Raw genomic sequence first — 23,175 nt, 5'->3', positions numbered from 1 at the left:
TGGTTTCTTGGTTGGTTATATTATTCTCTTGTATCCGAGTTAAAACAAATAAATAATAAATTGATAACTTTGTTGGCTTGCGTCGTAAAAACGTGAACAAGTATCTAAAAGGTCATGAGAATATGATGATAATTCTTACTGAGAAAATTAACATCTGCTGAGGAAGATTAAAAAGCATTGAACATAGCATTTAAAGGGTCAAAGGAGTAAAGTATAGTCGATGTCAAGTTTTTATTTTATACCGAGACCAGAAAATCGCAGAGAGAGAGAGAGAGAGAGAGAGAGAGAGAGAGAGAGAGAGAGAGAGAGAGAGAGAGAGAGAGAGAGAGAGAGAGAGAGAGAGAGAGAGAGAGAGAGAGAGAGAGAGAGAGAGAGAACACAGTCAGAGAGAGAGAGAGCAGTCAGAGAGAGAGAGAGAGAGAGAGAGATGACTGATTGAACCTATCATTTTTTTTTATATCAAATTGTGAAGGAAACGCATTATCACCTTACTTAAACAAGAATTTTTTTAGATCTGACAAAATTTAAAATGAAACAAACCAACGTCTCTTATTTGTTATTTTCTATTCCCACCCAATAAATTCAATTCACATTAATTGTGTGTGTGACCTTTTCCTTTAATTTGATTTTTATTGTAAATCCAACCGATTTCTTGCAGGATGACACGCCATTTTCCTAACCGTATTTTTGTTGAGTAAGATGAATAGAAAATATATGCAAATCGCTACTACAAAAACCATTTCCGAGGAATTAGAACGTTTTATTTGATTACAAATATTTTCAGATTTATTAATGTAAACAATGCGTTTTTATTTAAGTATTGATCGATCGACGATTACCACACACAAAGAATTTTTTCCTTCCTCTTTGGTACAGAATCTAAAATCAGACAGATGGAATTAAAAAAAAAGATTTGGCATTCTTGTTTGAACTAAATGAGCATGTCTATGCATACATGTACAAAACGATTCATTTTAAAACAATGAGTCTAGTATCCTTTTTTCAGATGCTGACTACAAACCAAGACAAATTTCAAAGAAAAATGAACGAATCTCTCGCCAAGTCAATAAAGAATATAAAATATATGAAGAATGTGTTGAACCCGGGAGCACATAAGGTTTTTTGTGATTTTTTTTAGCTCGAAGAAATTCTGCACGTTTCATTATAATAAGAGTCTAGATTTTCAGTCTCGAATATGGCAAGAATGTACAAAGTAAATTCTGGCACCCCCCCCCCCCCCCCCCCCCGAGATAATTTTCCATCATATTCCGAAAAATTGGTTTATAAATTCAGATGATAAGAATTAATAATTAAAGGTACAATGGTATCAGTAATTTCTATCTTTTTGTATATATTGAAATATTTGTGTTCCTTTAATCTTATTACTCCAAGACATTAAATGGACAAACAAAACAATCTAAAAATCCGTTATTCTGGCAGTTGCTTTATTAAGAAATATATAAATATTACGATGTATCGGTACATTATCAAAATGTACAATATGGATTTGACACATAATTGACCACTACATAAAGCATATCAACCACCATTTATAAATTATACCTCAGCTAACATAACATTGTAAGAGATCTAAATAATGTAAAAACGACAGAATGAGCAAGGAATCTATGAGGAAATTGTTCAAGCTGACTCTCAGTTTTCACTGAAACACTTTCATTCTAACATAATGTTTAATAATTTCATTAACAGTGGGGGAAATGTTACAAGTTAAAGATTTGATACTAACATTTGAAAGATGTAAATAATAAAATCAGAAACTTCCCACCAAAAAATCCAACTTGTAAATCATCTATAATATATACCAGCTTATCACAGACATTTAAAATCTATACATTTGCACATTTAAAACATAACATATGTAAACAATATCCTAAAAGCCAGATCTTATAACAAGGTAGAAAAGGACCAAGACTCTCAGTAATCTACAAATAATCCAATTAATATGAATTAATTAATGATGTCTCATTATAAACTTTATCATGTCTCCCTCAAAAAAGCATTATCTTGGTATATATGTATGACACTACTTTAAACAAAAACACTAATGGAATGAAAACCAAACTGATCTACAATCATATTTGATTGAGTAAAGAATAGCGTTTGTTAATTGTAGGTTCTGGATAAAACATGTATATTAATTCTAAGATATTTCAATACAAAAAGTTACTCTGAAAATATTTTCCAAAATTGAAAGTCTACTTCCACAAAAAGGAGTCCTCTATCTACCGGTAGGTAATGATGCATTTTTTCTCATCTTTAAAAAATTGTCATAAGGGAGCAATTATATAATATCTGGGAGACTACCTTTGGGTTTTTTGCTAAAGTTATTCAATATGGATTGATTCATCACACATCCAAAACTCAATAAACTCTAGGGTCAACTTTGCGAGTGGGTGACATTGAGCGTGCTCGGCATCGAGCAGCTTTCCTCTTGACTCGCTCACGGGAGCGACGGTAATTGGAAGCCTCGGTGTTGCCTAGTGTTCGTCGATAGTCTTCGTAGCCACTCAGAAATCCATCCTCCATGTCGGCGAGAGCTTCCTCCATGCTCATGGTGTTGAAGGCGTGGGTGTGGTGAGCCTGAATCAACTTCTCCAGGCGAGAGATGATCTCGTAGTCAGGCACTGCTAATGTGTTGATGTCAAGACCAAGCATTCTAGCGACCACATTACGGAAGTCCAAAAGCTGTAAATATGACAAAAAATGACAGTTATTTAACATGATTACTGTATCAAACAACTACTTTTGTTTGTAGAGGTGTAAGGAAATTGCCTTTTCAAAACTAATAGTTCTCTGTTACATAAAATAATTGTCAATCACCTGTTTTTCCCTGTTCTGTATTGCGTTCAGGGCATTCTTGCTGGTTCTGAGCTCGCTGGAGAGAGCCTGGACCGCGTTGTCAGACACCAGCCGCTTCTCCTGGTTCTGCTGACTGGACATCTCCACCTCATCCTTCAGATGCTTGATTTTATGAGACTGCTTCTTCCTCACATTCTCCAGCTCGTCCACTTGAGCTACCAGCTCCTCAATTTCTTTTCTTTGTTCCATTGTTCTCATCTGTACAGTAAATTACACAAATTTAAAATTTGGCATTTTGATAAAATCCGTTTCGTACTGTGTATACAATGTGCTTGTCAGTTTTTATCAGTATAATGGTGCATGCTTTTATAAGTACTTTCTTATTACTATACCTGGATTTCACTTGACCCCAGAAGTTGAGCTTTTAGGTTGGTGTTCTCGTGTTTCAGGTCTGTGATCTGTAGCTTGAATTTCTCGATGAGTTTCTCTAGCTTTCTGATTCTGAAGCTCTCGGTGTCTCTCTCCTTCTCAATCTCGGTTTTTCCGAGGAGTTTCTCCTCCAGGCTGGTCATCTTCTTCCTCAGAAGGTCAAGGTGAAGATCTTTGCTCTCCAGCTGTTCTTTGAGGGACTTGACCTTGCGCTGCAGATTGTAGATGTGGGTAGATTTGTCTACAATGGTGTCTTGTTCAAGTTTGACTAGCTGTTCTGCTCTTGAAATCAGAGCATCAATGGTCATGTCGAGACCAAGGTCAATGGATATCCTGTCCATCTTCATTTTTTCTCCTAATCTCTGCAGAGCCCTTAGGTACTAAATATTAAGAAAAAAGTCTGTTAGTCATTCAAGTTTTATACTTCAAATTAATGTTATTATTCTTCAAAAATCAATGTATCTGCAGCATTAGAAAATTTGATAACTTGATAAATCAAAGACTTTGGGTATGTGGGAGCCCTTTACTCTTACTTTCTCTTTGTCTGTCTTGAATTCATCCCTGAGCACATCCCCAGCTGCCAGCTCTCCTTCTGCACTGCGTAGTCGTTCATCGTAACTCATCAGGTCGTTCTCTGCCTTGCGAGCCCGGTGGGCTGCGGTCTTGTGTAACTCGTACTGGGTCTCCAGCTGTTCTGTCAGGGTCTTTATTCTCTCTTCCAGAGACTGCACTTTCTAAACAACAGAGGTTTAATCACTTAAAACTACATTAAATCAGTTAAAAAGACTTGCTCTAATCATCATCTTGAAGTGATGTCTTAATGAAATTTAACGGTTTTTAAAATGAGCTTTACAATAGAGACAATGGATGAAAAATCAAAGATGCTTATTTAATTCATTTTTTAAATCACAAAATCTATTTCAGAAAAACATATCCAGGAACAATTGATCTACTTACCACAACCAATTCTCTATTATCTTGGAGAATGGTCTTGATTCTGTTCAAAATGAAATCACTGGAGATGTCGCACCTCTCATCGAAAGTGGACAATACAGACGCCACCTGCTCCCTGAAAAGATGTGCCTCAGTGTGAACCTTCCTAATGTCCTCCGAATTAACTCGGTACTCCCGGTCCAGGCTGCTCAGTCGAGACTGTTTAAGGTCGAGTTCTGCTCTTGCTGCCTCCAGGGCTCTCATGTTGGCATCGAGTCTTTCCTTCATCATGGTCATTTCTCGCTCCATGTTTCTCTTCTCTGTTATAGCAGTATCTCGTTCCTAGCATAAAATACCAAAAAAACTTAGACTACCTCTGTTTCGATTTTTTATTCCACTGTCTGGCCACTGTTTATGAATATGAAATAAAAGACAAGTAAAACATGAATAAACCTACCAGTCTGAGATTGTCGATCTCTGACGTGAATCTGGTGGCGACCTTTTGCTCTTTGCCGACCTCAGATACCAATCTCATTATTGTTTCTCTGCTAGCTTTGCTCTCCAGTTGTGTGCTGTTCAATGTTTCATTCAATGTGACAATTTTACCCTTCAACAAAGCATTTTCTTGAACCAGATCTGTCATCTACAAATATACAAAAAAAATTGGCACACATGAATATTGGTAGATGGGAGATAACTCTCTTTTATATTGGTATATATTTTGGAGTAAATGAATCATCTTCATTACTTAGGTTATTTCTCTTATCAAAATTGTTTCTCTGAACTGTTTTCTATTAATAAGACTAACGCCTATAAAATGGTAAGAATTAAATGTCCATGTAAGAGAAAATGTACAGTCAAAGCTTTTGATCTCAATCTGAATTCGGCCAAGAAAAAATTAAATTGTCAAAATATCAAAGGATTGGATTATAAAGGTTTTAATATATAAAAAGCCAAAGAGAGAAGAACTCCAACATTCATTAACATGGTACAAAGATAATTATTTTCAAAATCCAGAGATTGACAGAATACAGATACATATGTATATATAAATATATCAAGAACTCTCAAAAACTGAACCTGCCTTTCTGACAATTTCTTCCACAGTGAATGTAGCACTGGACATTTCATCAACTGTAATTATACTGGATAGCTGAGAAATGACCTCTGAGTACTTCTTTTCCATGGACTGAAAATTCATTTCCGTTCTTTCTCGCTCATCAAGGTGTTTTCTGAAATAAAAATCAACAAATCCAAATAGAGCTCCCAGTAACATCATCTCTTTTCAATACTGAATATTTTTTTGGCAAGATTTCTTTAGATTTATGTTTACAACAAAAGATATAGTGCATGAGATAGATAACTCTGTGATTTACCTAATTCTAGATTCCAGCTCTAGGATTTTATCATTGCTGTCCCTGATTTGACGCTGTAATTCAGACACGGTGAATTCACTCCTGCCCACAACTGTCTCATAAGATCCCGCTTTGCTCTCCAGTTCTAGAATTTGCTGCCTGTAAGACTCTAACATTGCTGTGAGCTTAGATTCATTTTCTTTGCTGGTTTCGTACAAGGATTTTAATTCTCTGATTTTGACTTCTTTTGATTCTAACTGAGCTTCATTCTCTCTGATCTGAAATGAATATGCATACAGATAAATTCATGCAGGTAAATACCAGTATACTGTAACAGGGAAATATTCATCCCCGTTTTATTTTCTCCCCTTTCACCCTGATTGTCAGAAGGCAAATTTAAGACTGAGCAAATTCCAATGTTCCAAGTTATTTCTTTAAGTACACGAGAATGTCTGGGCGAATTTAAGACGGTGCACAACCTTTTGCAAGGCGAAAATAGTTTAATGCTGACTTCTACCTATATTGAAATTGTATTTACCTGCATGATAAGTTTGTCAGTTTTGACTTGCAGGGCTGCTAGTTCACTCCTTGCAGTTTCCACCGCATGGCGATCACCAAGGTATATGGTATCGTGCTGAAAAAGGTTCATATTAGGTGTTATGATAATACTGATCGACAATGATCGCAGAGATAAATCAGCTAAAATTTCATTAATCAATAATGATTAACGGAGTGCAACAGAAGATTATAAATACATGCCAGTATAATTGATTTTTAAATTTCCCTTTTTACATGTATTTAAAAGATTTAAACATTCTATTTATTTTTTTCAGGATCCATACATATATCTCTATACATGCCAAAAACATTTAAAAGGAATTGCTACAGATGGATGATTTTATCTAATTATACAGGAAATTAAATCCCGTCTTTAACATGCATACCAGTACATGTATTTATATAGCCATGGGTTTCTGATCAAGATTATGATATGGCCAACATCATGATCCTAATAATTGCATCTAAAGGTATTTTCCCGTTTATTTTCAACGAAAAATTAGTGTGATGTAGTAAATCTAACTAATGAATTAATCCTTTACCCTCAGCGTGTCAGCAGATGACCTGATGTGAACTTTGGGTACTGCATCCATGCTACAAAATAAACAGGGACATACATTAATCAAATGAGATTATGTGTAAATTCAAATCTTCATATGATGATTATCTGTAACACATTCATCTTAGCTATATAAACTTTATACATGTATCATATAGACAAAATCTGATCTGTTTACAATTTTTTAGGAAAAACAGGAGCTCAATAATCCTTGGAGATTTACATACATGTAATTATACACTTTACCTTGATAGTTGTTGAATAAGAGACTCTTTCTTCTGATTTTCCTCTCTTAATATCTTGATTTGTTCCTGCATCTGGAAATAATGGGTTACATGTGGTTATTAACTGTATGGTATAAGATACAATGTACACAATATAAGAGCCATGTGAGGCAAACATGATTATATGTACTGGTAAGATAATTTAATCTTGATCCAAATCCAAAGTTTCTTAGTTTATTATGATATTCAATAATGACAAGTTTCCTGTTAGTTTGCAGAAAAATAGATAATTATACAACAGAAAAATATGCCATTTCTATACATGATCGTAAACACAACTTGAGATTTAATGCACCTTTAATGAATTTGTGAATCTTATTTATGTTAAGTAAAAATCAAACTGTGCTTTTAACGCTGAGGATTAAATAGTGTTGACCTATACAGTATGTGGTTTGTAAATATTTGTATCCATTTTCGATCAATACACAATGTTAACTAGACAGAGTGGTCAGGAGAGTTATTATAAGGCACTTTACATGGTGCATTTATATCTAAAGATGAAGAAATAATCTCAATCTTTAATGCTCATTAAACACTCATTATTACCAAAAGCTGTATCCATATGAAACAAAAATTAAGAAATGCAGTCAGTATTTTGAGTAAAATTGCTTGCACATTAAAATCTTAAAAATGATTATCTTAGCTAGCTATGATGTAGCTCATTACATGTATATATCAATAAATTTAGTAACGAAGGATCAAGTAATTTCTTACTTTACAATATATTCTTGCTGAAGATAATCACTTAAATTGAGTAGAACATATCAGATTAAACTGATGTGTCAAATCATATGAACGTACTTCTACATATGTAGCTGTTCTCGCAACTTATCTGCATTCATATATGAATAATCAATATATGATACTTATACCAAACCTCCCTCATAGAATGTCATTGAAGAAACATGAGTTGAAACTTGCAAATATTTGCTTTGTAAACAAAGTCTTCAAAGTTTACCATTATATCATATACATGTGTACAATCATTAAAATATATGCCACATAAATTTACATTTATAATTAATAAATTTGATTTGAATGAAACCCGTACCTCTGTCATTTGCCTACGGTTAGGCGATGGTGGTCTGGGGTGATGAAGGCTGGACTCAGAGGCCAACATTCTTGCCGCCGGTGATGTAGATCCAACTCTATGAACATATTCATGCTCTATTGTGGTTATTCTTCTTGGAGAGGGCTGTGTATCTAAAAATCCATGTTTTCGTATCGATGGTAGTCCACTACGATCCCCTTCCCTGAGATAGCTTGCCATTTTCTTACAAAATTACACTAAAAACACTTTTCTTCTTTCCTCAACACTGTTGTTATATATTTTCCGTTCCCATTAGCCCTGCATAGCAACACGAAAACAAGTCACAACACAGAAACAGGAAGCGCACCTGCTACGTGATTTTCTCGCGATATTCAACGAGACTTGGTAGAGTTACCGTTCTTCTAACCTTGAGGGTCTAAAATAATGAAAGTGAGTATAAAATTAGTCTAATATATACTTTTCTTAATTTGATATTTGTGTAAATCCAATTATTTTCAATTATTCATTATTAAATCCTATCTTAGTATGAATAAGAAGACAAAAATGGGAAATGGGTTTGCTCTTCAGCCTCTTCTATCATATTTAGTAAAATATAGTTGCAGAGGAAATTCGAATATGGATATTTTTAATTATTGATAAACCACAATGCTACATACTTTTGGAATTGTCGGACTGAAACTACAGTGTATGTTTATTTTTTTTTCAAGGTCTAAGAGTATTGGGTCAAACATTTTATCTTATTTTTTTAATGCTTAGAAGTTTAGTGCATGCCCAAAACAGGTCATCAGGCCACAGGCGCTTGTTACATACAGTTTAACTATACACAAAATTGTGTTACAGTGTATAGTTAATATTCCTCCTGTATGAAACAAGCGCCTGTGCGTCAGATGTACACTATTATAAACTAATTCCCAATTAAATGACTTACATAGAAAAAAGGTTATGGCTTTTACTTCTGCCCAATATTTCTATCCTTTATTGGACAATTTAATCCTGTCCATGTGGGTTTTTTAAAAACAATTTTGGAGCATGACCACAAGTCCTCAACTAGGCTTGAACACAAGACCCTTTGGTTTAAATCAACTAACACCAAAATGCAAAATGACCGAGTTAAAGGGTTAGAGGGGCATGGTCACGATTTTGATCAAAAATTATTTTTTTGATTTTAACGTTTACAATTCTTCAGTGAGGCATATGTAATAGGCAACCAAAATTTGAACGTCATTTGTTGAGTTATAAGCAAATTACAGAATTTTACAATTCTTAGCTATGTAAAGAAAGATTTTGTTCACATTTTGAATGTTGAAGGGAAAATTACAGTTTTAGACCACAACTGAATGTGTTAATTGTTAGGAATTGTTTATTTATGCTTAAAAAGAATAAGAAGATAGAAAAATCAGCTTGAAAAAGATTTTTTACTGGTATATTGAACCTATGTAAACAAAAACAGGGCACGAGCCTTGTTTACATGACGAAGAATTGTATGCCCTGTATCTTGCTTAAAACTCATTGACTGGCACCCAAATTTAATTTGATAATAAGAAATGCATTATTAAAGCTTTGTAAATAATAAAAACAGAAGAATAAAATTTGACCAAAATCGTGACCAATTGTTACACGCTAAAACTGAACACAATCGAATGATTTCACATCAGTTTATTCCATGAGTGTATCAATGCGAGGTTGAACAAAGACTGATTGAATTTCTTATACAGTATCTTTTAAATAGAAATAAAATGTCAAATTCCCGCAGACGGGATGGAGGTAATTAAAAGTTAAAACAAAGATTAAGGTGAAAATGCCTAGCCTGTTTATAATCTAAAATTTAATTGGAACCAAATCTGCCAAGTCCCACAATTTGAGCGATAAGGTGCGAAAGATAGCGGGGAGAACTGTCAAAGCCTCTCCCCCATTCATAATTTACATCATTTGCTGACCTTACAAGAATTTGTAGAATTCTTACTACAATGAAATTAAGGTTAAAATTTACTCTTAACACCATGCCTCTTAAACACCACTAGCTATAATAGGAGCAAGGCAATACCTAATCCATTTACACATAATTCACAATATTTTAAGAATACCAGTATCTTGTATTCAATTACTATAAGGTAGTGTGGAACATCTGTCAACATTAATGTGCCGGTGGATTAAAGTACATTATAATTGAAATATTTTCACCAGTTTAAAATTTTCAAATTTTGCAGTATTAATAAAAAAAAATATGTTTTAAAATTTTTTTGGAAAGGTAAAATATTTTAAATTCCCAGCGGGGTTGGAACTTGAGACTTACAGATCTGTAGTAACCCGCTAACCCACTGCACTACGCTGTTAGATGACCATTTTTGAGCATCATCGGAAACCAATGGTACTTAGTCTAGTCTACTCTAGCATTGGATTACTAGTACTAACCATGTTTAAATTACCGGCATTCAACAGAACCAGAAACTTTCAGTGAGTTATGCAGTTGGCCCATGGTCATTCAGCCTATGCAAGACTTATCCTGAGTTTCTGGTTTGAGGTGCAAGGGTTACAGTATCTTATTAACGACAAGCACATACAGCTGCCAAAGTTCTCTTTGGGGTTCAGTCCTATAATGTTTTGGTTCATGGGTGGTAACCCAAAACATTGAGTTTGTGCTCTGCTTGGAAAGATGATAATTTAAGATTTTGTTTTGACTATCCAGACATCTCTGACATTGTCTACCTTCAAAAGTTCATGTCATTGATGGAATCTTTTACTTTTTAGGGGCTTCAGGTATTGCGAAGAGGTTTCTCCACCTCCACCCTCAGAAATGGAGCAGTGCGGGACCCCAAGAACCCTGGATTCATGGTCCCGAGGAGTAATCCAGACTCTTGGTATAGCTATGATAACCTTGTAGTCAAAAGAATGAGAAAGTACTTGGTAAGTATTTGGTAAAAACTGTAAAACTATTGAGAATGTTTAAGTTTAATATTTGAATGGTGAAAGACTAGTTTTACATTGTGCAGACAAAAGTATGTTAAGAGAAAACTAAACCTAATGAATGATTCAATCATTTTATTTGCTAAGAGTAGAATGACATAATAAATAATATAATGTTCAAGATTAAATAATTTTGTATAAAATTGAAACTAATGCTGGCCTCGAGTCAAATATTCATTGATTATGCAGGCACAGCCTCAAACTTGTTTATCATAGACGTAAATTGCATGTATGAAGGATTGTTTTATAGCAAAAAAATTATATTGTAAACAGTTACAAGTGCTACAATTAAAAAAGAACTTCCCCAGCTTCCACAAAACATCAGCAAGAGCATATAGATCAAGAAAAAGCATATAAAGGCAGATTTAGTTTATTACAGTTTTACATTCAGATTGCTTTTTGATATAGAAAAGGGTAAGATTCGTTGTTGCCCTAAATTTGATGGTCCATTTACTAAGACTGTAGTTTCCATTTTATCGATGGTACTATTTTTATTCCATTTAAGGAGCCATCAAAGGACTTCACACACAACAGGACACCCGTGGGTAAACCCTATACCATTTTTGTATGTGGGTACTTCGTTGTGTGGACCACAATATGTGCAGTGCAAGGCTTCAGAACAATCCCATTTGCTAAGAAGTCCTAAAAAGAACTATTTCACCAACTTGCAGATTATGTTGATACAGAAGTTTTAAACTTATGAAAATAAATGTTTGAGTCAAAACTATTTTTTATTTTATCTTTTCTTCCATCATTGCAGTTTCTTGTTCAAGAATTTATTCTGTGAATATGATTTTGAATTCGATGAATTACCTGGTAACTATGCAAAATTTCCAGTAGGTGAAATTTGCCTTTGCTTTACCAGATGTGATACTGAGTGTTCACAAGTTCATGATCTTTCCCTATGTGGATTACAGTGAACCCATGTATAACTGTAAAAGACATGGTTTGGTTGAAATAGACTCAAAATTGGTATGTTTTTGAGTTTGCACTTTAAAAAAATGTTATATGATGTGAGTAGTATTGAAAGCAACTCCTGCCAAAATTGAGAGTAATTTGAATGAAAGGTTATACAGTTGGGAAAATGCATTGCATGGCTAATTTTGACCTGCAGCTTTGCACAGACTTTCTTACAAAGAGAAATGCAAGAGGTTTATAAAATTATTGATGATTACCTGCATATACTACATATATGTTATACATTTATAATTTTTGCGTACAGATAATAATGGGGATACAGTACATGAACAATAAATAAAAAAAAAATTCAAAGCCTTTTTTATGTTGACAGATTGCAAAAATGGGACTATTTATATCAATATAATAATTTAATAAACTTTGGAGGAATTTTTGATGATTATATAAATTAAGTAAATCAAAGTATGTTAACATTACCTTAATTAAGCTTTAAAAACTTTTTTAGAATTGGAATTTTATCAAAATATGGATTTTAATCATGAAAATGTAAAATTTAAGTGTAGATTCTTTATTGTTAAAACCAACCATAAACCCTGGACCAATACTTGGGCCCAAGAAATGGGTTCAAAATTTAAAATAGAAATAGAATATGTTACGAAATAGAATATTAGAAAGAATTGTTTTGGAGGTGAGTGATGTGGCCAAGGGGCCTCTTGTTTTCAACTTTGTGGCCCCACCCAGGAATCATGCTTGGAATAACTTAAATGTACACTACCTTATTAGAATACATCCACATTAGTTTCAGCCTTGTGGCCCCCTCCCTTTCCAATGGATCATGTTATAAACTTGAAGCTACACTACCTGAGGATGATACTACACAAGATTTAGCATTTCTGATCAATTGATTTTAGAAAAGATTTCAAAAAATAGTTCTCTGTTTACCTGGATATAAAAATCAATCCCCATTGTGGCCCCATCCTATCCCCAGGTATCATAATTAGGGCCCTCGTTCTGTGGCGACCTATATTGATCAGTCTGTCCGTTTATCCGGTCATCCATCCGTCTGTCAGTCCGATATAACTTGCCCGGGGTATATCTTCTCTCCCCTTGGCCCATATTGGCCCACGGAGTGCTTTTGGGTAAAGGATGTGTAATGACTTTGAACCAAGTTTCTAGGTCAAGGTCATATCAAACCACGCTAAAATTCTTTCATCAGATCACATTACGGGAATGTGTAATGACCCGATGTGTGTAATGTCCTGATGAGATATATTTTGCAAAATTAATGATTTCACGTTTTTACAGCAACATTTTTTTTGTGATCCATTTGTTTGTGATTTTTTTCTACATTACAAACTTATTATTTTGTCAATTTATTTATTTAAAAAAAGTTTTATATGAGACTGCCGCACATAAACAATCCCCTGAGCCCTATCTGGCTCATACTTCACATAGACAGCGTTTTGGGGCAAAGGGTATGCAGTGACCTTGAACCAAGTTTCAATGTCAAATGTGAAGTTCATAGCTGATCTTTAGGCCATAAATTGTTTCCCATCTTGCTCAAATTGAATCCTCATACTGACCCACGGAAAACGTACAAGTCGATCAGTATTCGTTTTACAAGATTTAATAAAACTCCACAAACTTACTGAGGAAGAGGAGGATTCCCTTCTAAAATGAAGGGGTGTGGTGTGGGGTGAATAAATCTCACAGTTCCGTGCAATATCTTTGTTACATGTATTATGATAATAGGTATTTAGATCCACATTCAATATTTAATTGAAATGAAACACTGAAATAAAAACATAATTAATAAACAATATTCAGTTCATTATACCCGGAGAAAACAATATTTCATATGTCACTAATATCTGTGCTCAGTGTCAATCTTTCTGCCATATATGATAATTGTTCTTGATTAATAATTTAATTATTGTCCATTTGATATCAGATTTCCCTTGTCCATGTAAAATTGAAGTTTAATTGTTAAAGACTTTTACTCATGATGACATTGTAATTTTTGTAATTCTCAAACGATTAAATTTTAATTGTTTTTAAAACCTCTTTGAAAATTAAAACAACACTAATTAATTACATATATCTCACTACACATTCTATTTTTTAAGACAGTTATGCAACAACGCCAACAAAAATAAATGGGGTTTTTCCTCGTATGTATAATTTGAGGTACTCATTCAGCGAATCGCTCTGAATAGCACAGTGAGATGGGTTTTGGCATGTTCTCAAGTCTCAACAAGCAGTTCATAGGGACGGAATGCGCGCAATGGAAAGTTGTACATAATACGGCGCCATATTCCGATGTAAGCTGGACTAGAAGCAAATTTTCTGTGGATCGTTCGTAAAAATCAATAGATGTAGTGGGATGTGATCCCTAATATGCTGGAATGTTTACAAACAATGAGTGCTTGCACGTAGATTAGAGGACAGTGTTGTGTTTTCGGGATTAACTACTGATTAACGCACAGGAAACATTCGGTTGGAGAGAATAATTCACGAAAAAAATAATTAACTGAAATGGAGATACCGTGTGTTTGTGGTCGTTTGTTTTCTACTGGGTAGGAACATAAACATAGGCATTATCTAGGACGAACGACATTTTACCTGTTTATTTAAACGTCAGGTGATAACCATTTCATGGTTCAAAGTTTGTGAAAATTTATGCTAGCAGACGATCGTCTCATCTTATGATGACCCAGTAAACAAAAATGTGGCAACGAATTAGGGATTATTCGTCTGCAGTAAATTTTTCCATTCTGAACTTTCTTCGTAGAAGAAATTATGAACAGTTTGACGAGAGTGAAGATGACTCTTTCGTTAACAATTCTTCAGGTGTTAGCGAAACTCATACTGAGAAGCAGACTTTGGACTGCAGCGCAGCACATACAGACACATGCGCAATCATAGATCATATTGAAGTGCATGACTATCATGACACCCCGAAATCATACAGTGCAATAACCCAGAGTATAAATAACAATGACAGTGATTCAGATTCTAGACCTGACCAGTATTACAGACATCAGCACCAAAAACAGGACGAGATTGTACGCGACTATATGGACGCCGACCAAGGTCGTGACCTAGTTCCTCGTGATGTCAAGGACGTTGTGCAGAGTTACTCACAAAAAAGATACAAGAAACTCGAGGACGAAAGTTCCGACGATGAAGACTTTCAGATTACCCTTGCAGAAGAGACAAGTCCCGTTTTTCACAGTGCAAAAGACTTTAAAAGAAAGAAGTCCAACAAAAAAGGCAGACGCAAAAAGGTACACGTTTTGAAAATGTTGCGCAGACTCTCATGTCTGACATCATCAATGCAAGTCAATCAAAGGAAATTTCGGTGAACTAGAAACTGAGGTTTGGAGCATTTTATGAGTGTAATATATTTCAAATATATATTATGCAGAGATGTATATATATTATAAAATATCTTTATGTAAATAGATGAGAACAAGCAATGTTGGCAGAGGAGCGATCTCGGTTCCTCGACCAAAATGTTCACTTTACACACTGCCACTGCCAAGAATCTGAGACATGAAAAAGATCATTGTTAAGATTTTTTGGTAGCACACACATACTCGCACACTCTAGACTATAGGAAAACATGTCTTCAAAATTCTTTTGGGTATTGGTATGGTCAAACGGTACACTAGATAAAGATCAATTGACCATCTTTGGTTATTTCCAGAAAAAGGGTAAACATTTTGTTTTTATAAATGGCATAGATAACGCATTTTGATCTATTTTTTCTGAAAATATCAAACTACATAAGATTGGTGAGTCAACAATGTCGTGTGATGAAACCAACCTTTTTATTGTTGTTGTTAATCTGAAAATAAAATGAGTATTGTAATTCAACAAAAAGCTCTTTTTTCACGGGATATGAATTAAGAATATTAGCTCAACGTCATGGCATGTACTTCACATCAAGGAAGGCACCAAAAGTATAACGAACAAAGGGGTTGGACTGCGTACATATGAACTTTTACAAACTTTGTAAAGTGCGCCATTTTTTGATGCGGCTGAAACTAAACAAGCACTTGTTTGTTGTAGTTTATATACAAGGAATTCAGAAAAATTGTATCGTCCGTGGGGAAAGCGTTCGTGATAGCGCACGGCGCATCCTTGCTCACGGCAGAAGATCTTACATTCTCCCGACCAGCGGGGTACTGTTTTGATTGACAGGTTTTGATATAATCAGAGAACTCCCGTACCCGAACCTGACCTCTCCTAGCTATATGCTCAGTTTGTCCAAGGTTGTTGTCCTTTATTTAAAGAGATTCTCAAGTTTTACTTGAAAAATATACGCAGTAAATGGTTTATTTTTGGGAGCGATTGGTTATGGATGTATAGGGCAACTGTAAGAACTGACTGTATTTCACAATTCAGTGAACAATAATCGTCTCTTTATAATCTTTTTGTCTATAAAAGCGGTTAACCAGTTTTGTTCTGTGAGTGAAGTATTCAAAACAAGATATGGATTTTGCCCGTTATGTCACAATACAAGATTTTTACTAAAATGCATAATATGTTAAAAAAAAATTGTACAATTTGAGAATGTCGTCAATCTTATCCTAATTAAGATGCAATCCCAGTTGAAATCATAGTGCCCCATACTATCTTACTTAGTTTGCATCTAGCTGTAACTCCACGAGGGCTTGCTAAGGAGGGATCAGTCTTTTCCATCAATAAAGGAGCAACAACTTCAGCAGCGAATCTCAGATAATTTGCAAAGTAAGGTCACAGAAGGGTTTTTACGATGGATATAGGAAAATAACGAGATTTATTTATTGTATTATCTTGCTTTATTGCACCTCCTTAGACTGATGAATATATGGAAATTTCTGGAGCCTCGCTAAAAGATCAGAAATTGGTGACTATTAGTTCGCGAAAGTTCTGTTAACTGGGTTGCCATTATTTACGCTCAAGTTGGATTCCATGCAGTGGCTGCACATTTTTGTCTATAAATACATTGTTAATTTGATACGAGCATCCGCCAACGGAAACTGCGGTAATATTGTTTTAGTAATCTTTGCATGCACACATTGTGGACTTGCATCCTGCATGACTAACGTTGAATTTCATCCCTATTGATTTTTCCTCTTGTTTATTCTATATTGTATTTCGTGAAATTTTTTGTTTTAATACTCTAGAAAACGCTCCCAATTTCCACTTTCTCCTTTGAGATCAATAAAGAATCGGCTTTATCATTTGTTTGGATGTTTTCCTTTCCTTTCTTTTTTAAGCTTTTCCAGAGCTGTATTTTCATATTGTTCTTGAACTATCTCAATGGAATTCTCAGAGCAAGTTCTCACAGTGTTATACGTGCATTTTTCCATATTCTCTCAATTAACTACATCGCTGTTGTCATATGCCATGTAAACAGGTTTACAGGTATTGTGGGGTAGTTGTGCATGAATGTGGTAATTGTAAAAAAGCATGTAGATAATTATGGGGCCTAAAACCATTGACTGCTTGTATCTGTTGTTATATAGGTAACATGTTGTAATGCCACTAAATACCAGCATGTGTCAAAGTCGATATTAGAATAGTAATTTTTTAAAATTATTATTTGAAAAATTGACAATATATATTTTTTATTTAATTTGAACTTTCGCTCCACTGTTGCCAAACACGTACTTTGGGGTATGTACCCAGTGGCATTATGCAGACAAAGACTACTATATGTAAATTATTCTTATATTCTGGCATTTTTATAAATGATATTTGTTTATTATAAACACCGTCTGCTACAAAACAATACTGTACCGGTGTACTTTACTAACCAGACATGTAACAAGCACAATTTCTCCGTGTTTCAGATTGCCAAAGTGACGAGACGCAGCATCCGGGGGTCTTGGAAATGGTTCAAACGGGGAGTGATGGGGTACGCTGGTGGACTGGCGACAGCCAATATATTTATGTTTATATATTCCAAGCAATAAACAGAAAATTCATACATTTTTTTCCTTTTAATGACTCTTCGTAAGACCCGATGCAATAGAAAGATGTATTAATACTGCAGTCGAAATCACAAGCACTTTTATATTATTTTTGCGTTGAAATGTATATTCATATTATAGTATAATAATGATATAGATGTTGTTAGTTAATGTTATTATTATACAAGAAGAAACGCAGAAACAGGTGTCCACGGTTGAGAGATGTACATACCGGTATACGTGTACAGTCCACAATCGGAACCGGCCTTTGAAATTTGGTAATTGCAATATGTACATATCCTATTAGTAAAGTGGACCTATACTAGTCATATAAATGTTACTTTCTCTAGTTAATGGGGGGGGGGGGGGCAGTAAATCTCGTTAGTCCTATTATGATACAATTTTATCGAAAAATACTTGAACGATAACTTTTGAAACTTCGATGTTTGTAGAAACCAATCAGCTACCCCATGTTGAATGAAAAATAAAACTTGGCAAAAGTTTACAAAAGATAAAGCAATCAAATAACAAAAACTTGAGAAGAACCGCGAACCCTATTTCTTCAGGTTTTTTACTACAAAAAAATTAACTAGAATATTTGTACAATTACTGAAATACATGTATTTGTCGTATATTTTGCGTATAAAAAATGTTCTGTTAGTCATTGCAGAAACATCTGCATGACTACATATATAAACGATTATTTTGTGCAATTGATGCATGGAAAGTGTTGCACTCTTAATTTACAATCCGAGAAAATATTTCAAACACAGACTATATTAGCAAAAAAATTGATTTGTAAAACAAGAATAAGACTAACAGAATAGACGACTCTTGTAAAGTAAGAGAACTTGAAATGCCACCACGATAAAAAAAAATTAAAATACTTTTCTCTCAATGTGTTCACCATGGCTTCACCTATAGTAAATAATGAGCACATAAAAATAAATTAATTGCATTATGAGATCACAAGTCACTCAATCATGTGCACAAGTCAAATGGCTAATTTGGCTTAGTAAAATTCTATAAATAAATATTTTTGAGAAGTAATTTATCGTTGCTTAAACATACCAAAATCTTTGCCTACATATTTCATGTCCACTAAAGCTCTTACTACAAATATTAAACATAAAGAACTGGGCGATTTTATAATTCTAGTTTATTTTCATCGTAAGTATAAAAAATAAAAAGAATTGACATGTATGCAATAAATAATTAAAGACATACTATTTTATATAAATACTGGTAGTTTTGAATTCAAAAAGCAAAGACACTGTTTCATTGGTTAGACTTTCCACAGAAAGATATTACAGCCCAGTTTCCATTTAACATCCAGTTCTTGTCCTGTTTTTCGACCGTTTCTTTCTGACCAGCAGCTAACCCTGCTATCAAGTCGGCCTTACAGGTGCGTAGTGCACATAAAGGTGTGGGATGAAACCCTCGTAAAGTGACTTCAAATGGTGTGGTTGGATTCCAGTCTAAATCACCAAGAAGTTTTCTATAATTCAAGTCCCCTTTGAAAAACACGATTTTTGAGTCTTTAAAACGCTCATAGAGACTAGATGCACTTGTTTTCATTTTAGCAAAGTCATAAGGAATGGTCCAGAAATCTTCAACGGTAAACATCCAGGATTTCTTTTCTAAACGCTGCCTCCACAGTTCACCAAAGTAAGCCATAGAAGGTCTTGATGATTTAACAAGAGAATCAAATGTCCACTCAAAGTCACTGCTGGTGACATCAGAGACGAACCATGGCATTGCTTTCCCATGCATGCGGATACAATCCGCCCATCCACACATTAGAAGAACTTCAGCTAAACAGAGGTCGGTTACAAGTTCAAATCCGGCATTGTCCAGCACTATGTCAATGGCTCTGTCCTTGACATTTGACCTCAGACAGCTCAGGACCTGCTTTGTGTCGTTGACCAGAATGTTGGGCTCCAGGTGGTGCAGCTGATCAAGGATCGACTCGGTCTGCGAGTTCTCCTGAGAGGCAGAGATGGACAGGTCACAGCGATTTCCCCATAAAGCAATCTGAAATTTCAATCACATATTTCAATAATAAATTCATTTTTTGGGATAGTGGTAGAAGCAAAGTAAATGAATTTTTAGTAAATCTTACTATGATCAAGTACATGTAAAATGCAAAAATGAAATACCAGAAAATAAAACAGGGTGAAAATGAACTTGATTAATATGATTTTTTCAAACAATATGCATAGCCTTGCAAAAACACATTCTATTCAATCAAAGAGTTTTGTTAGGATCATCACAGTTGTACATATATTCTTCAGTTACTAAAAATAAACATGATCAAATATATATTATATTAGATACCACTACATTACAAAACAAAAGCCACACACCTGCAGAAATTCTCGCAGATATTCCTCTTTATCGTCATCTGAGGCAGATGCTGCCTTCTCCGAGATTTGTCTCAGGTAATGTAATAACACCTCAGTAGCTTCCTCGGAATCTGTGAAGGCCTTCTTCTTCTGCTCCTCAAAAGGATCCAAGTTGTGTAAAATTGTACTACATCATGAACAACATAATAATTTTTTTTTTCCTTCCAACTGTCATAGTACCATTAATGTGCTGGTAACATGATTTAAACATGAGCTGGTAACATACAATTTCATATACCGGTATATACATGTACAACATTTTGATTTTCTTTTTGTATACATATACATAGGAATTGTGTAATTAAATTCAATAGTACCCTCACCCAACCCCCATCCCCCATAGTACCATACTTGTAATACACAAAAAATATGAACTTTTTAACTTAAGCATATAAATAAACCAGAAAATCCATACCATTGCGCTATGGCCTCCTGTATTCTGCGATACATGTAACACTCCACATAGAGCCAGGGAGATACGAACCACTTGGGCTCCCCACCCTCCCTCTGGGTGAGCTCAGCCAGAGAGAGGTTCCAGACCTCTGTGTCAGGGCCATTGTCCTTCAGGGGCACCAAAGGTTTGTTGGTCTGTAGCTCATTCCTTAATTTGGATATACAGCCTGCAATGAACTTCAGCTCCTCGGTGGCATCCTTAAATGAAGGAGAAGAACAATCAGTTTGCTTGAAAGGGAGATCTGTAAAACATAGATTTTAGTTTCAGAATAGTTCCCTCTATGGTAAATGAAGGTAATCAAGGGATAAGATATATATTTTTAAAAAAATTTCATGTCAATGTTCCTTACAATGATTTTTACTGTTTGCAGTGCACACGGTTAATGGTGAAAATGTAAAGAGTTCATATTTTACAGTGATGTTAATTAAAGTGCCATGAATTCATTTATTAATCTGATGGCATTTCGGACTTGTAATCATCCTCACAAGCCAAGAAATTTTGGCTCACCCCAACTATCCGTTTGCGAGGAGCAGTGTGAACTGAATGTCAATCAGATCCACCATAAAAATTTTATATATGGTTTTCAGCCAGAAACTGTTACTGTTATATTTAGTAAAGAAATGAAAGCAGAAGTGAGCAAGCTCACACAGCCCACACCACAGCATTATTTGACAATGCTACAGATAATGAATGGCGAGATTTAAATTAATATACACAAAATAATTCAATAAAAGGGCATATGGTAAGTCCCAAAAATTAATCACATCAAACACTTTCTCAGATATGCACATTTTTACTTTTGTCTTTAACAACAAAATTCTAAGTTCAAAATGGCAAACATTTTCAAACTGCTACTGTGTTAATGCACTGCATATCTAATTTTGGTGTAAATATAACATTTTTTTATACCTCTCCATGGATATCTTTGACAATTGTTTTCTTCCTGTAAACTGTGTCTGCCACTTTCGACAATATTACAGGAAGGCGGTCTCTGATAGTGAAATATGCAAAAGAACTGAAAAGAAAAAGATACCGTAATCAACAGCTTTAAAGCTTCTTATAATTAAGGTAAATGACTATTTACAAAATAATGGTTTGGAGACCCTACCTGCTACATGTAAATAACTGAATGAAGATATTATAATGCATGTAAAAAACAGCTTGACTGAGCGAAAGGTAAAAATTATCATAAATTTGGTGGGGAAAAAAGGTATCACTGTAAATCATGCTTGGAAAACAAACAAATTAACCCAATTTTAATCACTCTTAATTAGTAATAGTGTGCCATATTTTGAGGATCATGAGGCAAAAAGAAATATCTATTTGAAGCCAAAGTAAGAACTGCTAAGTATATGACGAATCAAAGAGTTTTTCTTTAAGATATTTTTATAATAATTTAATGTCATAAATCACCTGCATTAATGCAATTTAATAAGATCATTTGCAATGTTAGAATGTGCATGTCACGTGATTAAAAAGAACATATGACGTCACAAGAATGCGTCAATTATAGTGTTGAACATCGTTTTCAATTTACATAATTATCAATGATTAAAGAAATACTCCAGGTAAACATATTTCTCCGTTCATTCAAACGATACCGCTTTTCAGTCATCTAAGCTTTGGGGCACCATTACATTCTGCGTACACCTAGTTTATCCACTGTTAACCAATAGCATATCCCAAGATATTAATGCAGCACATTCGATCAATTTTTTAAAAAAATCACATATACCTGTGAAAAAAATGCAATTGAAATAGCTGATAGAGAAAATTTTCAAGCTATCCTCATTGACAAATTATCAGTTTTCACTCTGAAAACTTAACAGGAACGAAAAAATTTCTTACAGAGATTTATAATGGGGAATGTTTACATCTTTTTTCCATTCGGAAGTCTCTCGCAATACCTCGCGCAATTTTTCAATGGGTCTGCTGCAATACAAAACCCCCGTAGACATCACAATACCACAATGCCGTGTATTGAAACCTGATTAAATAGCTAGGGGGCGTTTCAACGGAGAAATTTTGGAAATTTTTCATACTTTTGAATGAACATTATGTGAATCCTAAGATATTTATAAATATCGAGTAATCAGAGACATGAATAACAGGTTATTTATGTCTCTGGAGTAATTAAGCAAAATGTGAATCGAAGATATCTTGGGATAGATAATAGTGTGTTTAGCTCATTTTTGTGATATTTGGAGTGCCATTTACATAAGCCAAATGGCTGAAATACAGTTGTAAAAACGATGTCTTCCAACGATTTTATCGATGAAAATATTTGCAAGTAATTAAACATGTACTTTAGAATATTTTTCTAGTCATTTTTAATTGAGAACCTTTTGTTCTTCGCAGAAAGTGGTTCTGGTATATTTTCTTCCATGCCTGTATTCTGTTGATCTGGGTCTCATATTTGTTTGAAATTATGAGAATATATCCATTGCTTTAAGCGCTGAAATGATTACTTAAGTCTGTGTCT

The 23,175-nt window shown here is 34.4% G+C and overlaps 3 protein-coding genes and 1 long non-coding RNA gene across 8 annotated transcripts; 2 read left to right on the top strand and 2 right to left on the bottom strand.

Annotated features, from left to right (window-relative positions):
• Positions 1-1,428: 1,428 nt before the first annotated feature.
• LOC105331719 (coiled-coil domain-containing protein 170) lies at positions 1,429-8,208 on the bottom strand. The gene is made up of 12 exons (XM_011434029.4): positions 7,990-8,208; positions 6,901-6,971; positions 6,638-6,689; positions 6,076-6,171; positions 5,559-5,815; positions 5,267-5,414; positions 4,640-4,825; positions 4,207-4,524; positions 3,783-3,983; positions 3,213-3,629; positions 2,842-3,078; positions 1,429-2,706 (listed from the first exon to the last, which is right to left on the bottom strand). Exons 1-12 carry the CDS (start codon positions 8,206-8,208, stop codon positions 2,383-2,385), a joined length of 2,526 nt encoding a protein of 841 aa, XP_011432331.3. The 3' UTR covers positions 1,429-2,382.
• A 73-nt stretch (positions 8,209-8,281) lies between these two features.
• On the top strand, positions 8,282-11,677 carry LOC105331717 (uncharacterized). The gene is made up of 3 exons (XR_010715006.1): positions 8,282-8,418; positions 10,738-10,893; positions 11,459-11,677. It is a non-coding gene; the product is annotated as an uncharacterized lncRNA (long non-coding RNA).
• A 2,378-nt stretch (positions 11,678-14,055) lies between these two features.
• LOC105331720 (uncharacterized) lies at positions 14,056-17,851 on the top strand. Of its 5 annotated transcripts, none has more exons than XR_010715003.1 (3): positions 14,056-15,158; positions 15,946-17,579; positions 17,715-17,851. XR_010715003.1 is itself a non-coding variant. In XM_066088738.1 (3 exons), exons 1-3 carry the CDS (start codon positions 14,598-14,600, stop codon positions 17,725-17,727), a joined length of 687 nt encoding a protein of 228 aa, XP_065944810.1. In that variant the 5' UTR covers positions 14,077-14,597; the 3' UTR covers positions 17,728-17,851. The 5 variants fall into 5 exon arrangements, 2 of the variants coding, with proteins under 2 accessions (XP_065944810.1, XP_011432332.3); XR_010715004.1 differs by having other exon boundaries at positions 14,059-15,158; positions 15,946-17,286; XR_010715005.1 differs by having other exon boundaries at positions 14,064-15,158; positions 15,946-16,903.
• A 1,125-nt stretch (positions 17,852-18,976) lies between these two features.
• On the bottom strand, positions 18,977-23,173 carry LOC105331724 (damage-control phosphatase ARMT1). Its single transcript, XM_011434036.4, has 5 exons — positions 23,036-23,173; positions 21,603-21,708; positions 20,655-20,890; positions 20,201-20,366; positions 18,977-19,868 (listed from the first exon to the last, which is right to left on the bottom strand). The coding sequence occupies exons 1-5, from the start codon at positions 23,077-23,079 to the stop codon at positions 19,113-19,115; spliced, it is 1,308 nt and encodes a 435-aa protein (XP_011432338.3). The 5' UTR covers positions 23,080-23,173; the 3' UTR covers positions 18,977-19,112.
• Between the last annotated feature and the right edge of the window lie 2 nt (positions 23,174-23,175).

This window comes from Magallana gigas, chromosome 6 (assembly GCF_963853765.1).
Source record: "Magallana gigas chromosome 6, xbMagGiga1.1, whole genome shotgun sequence".
Lineage (NCBI taxonomy): Eukaryota > Metazoa > Mollusca > Bivalvia > Ostreida > Ostreidae > Magallana > Magallana gigas.
The sequence above is the reverse complement of the archived record's forward strand: the minus strand, read 5'-3'. Positions and strand labels throughout refer to the sequence as shown.

What these genes read in the sequence shown, in the direction of transcription:
- LOC105331720 (XM_066088738.1), top strand. Translation starts at nt 14,598, where the DNA reads ATGTGGCAACGAATTAGGGATTATTCGTCTGCAGTAAATTTTTCCATT. An exon ending in AAAAAGGCAGACGCAAAAAG is followed by an intron (nt 15,159 to 15,945) that starts GTACACGTTTTG and finishes TGTTTGTTGTAG; the next exon opens with TTTATATACAAGGAATTCAG.
- LOC105331719 (XM_011434029.4), bottom strand. Translation starts at nt 8,208, where the DNA reads ATGGCAAGCTATCTCAGGGAAGGGGATCGTAGTGGACTACCATCGATA. An exon ending in ACCGTAGGCAAATGACAGAG is followed by an intron (nt 6,972 to 7,989) that starts GTACGGGTTTCA and finishes CATTATTTCCAG; the next exon opens with ATGCAGGAACAAATCAAGAT. An exon ending in CTTATTCAACAACTATCAAG is followed by an intron (nt 6,690 to 6,900) that starts GTAAAGTGTATA and finishes TTTATTTTGTAG; the next exon opens with CATGGATGCAGTACCCAAAG.
- LOC105331724 (XM_011434036.4), bottom strand. Translation starts at nt 23,079, where the DNA reads ATGGAAGAAAATATACCAGAACCACTTTCTGCGAAGAACAAAAG. An exon ending in CTTTCTGCGAAGAACAAAAG is followed by an intron (nt 21,709 to 23,035) that starts GTTCTCAATTAA and finishes TTTTCTTTTCAG; the next exon opens with TTCTTTTGCATATTTCACTA. An exon ending in TCAAAGATATCCATGGAGAG is followed by an intron (nt 20,891 to 21,602) that starts GTATAAAAAAAT and finishes CCTTCATTTAAG; the next exon opens with GATGCCACCGAGGAGCTGAA.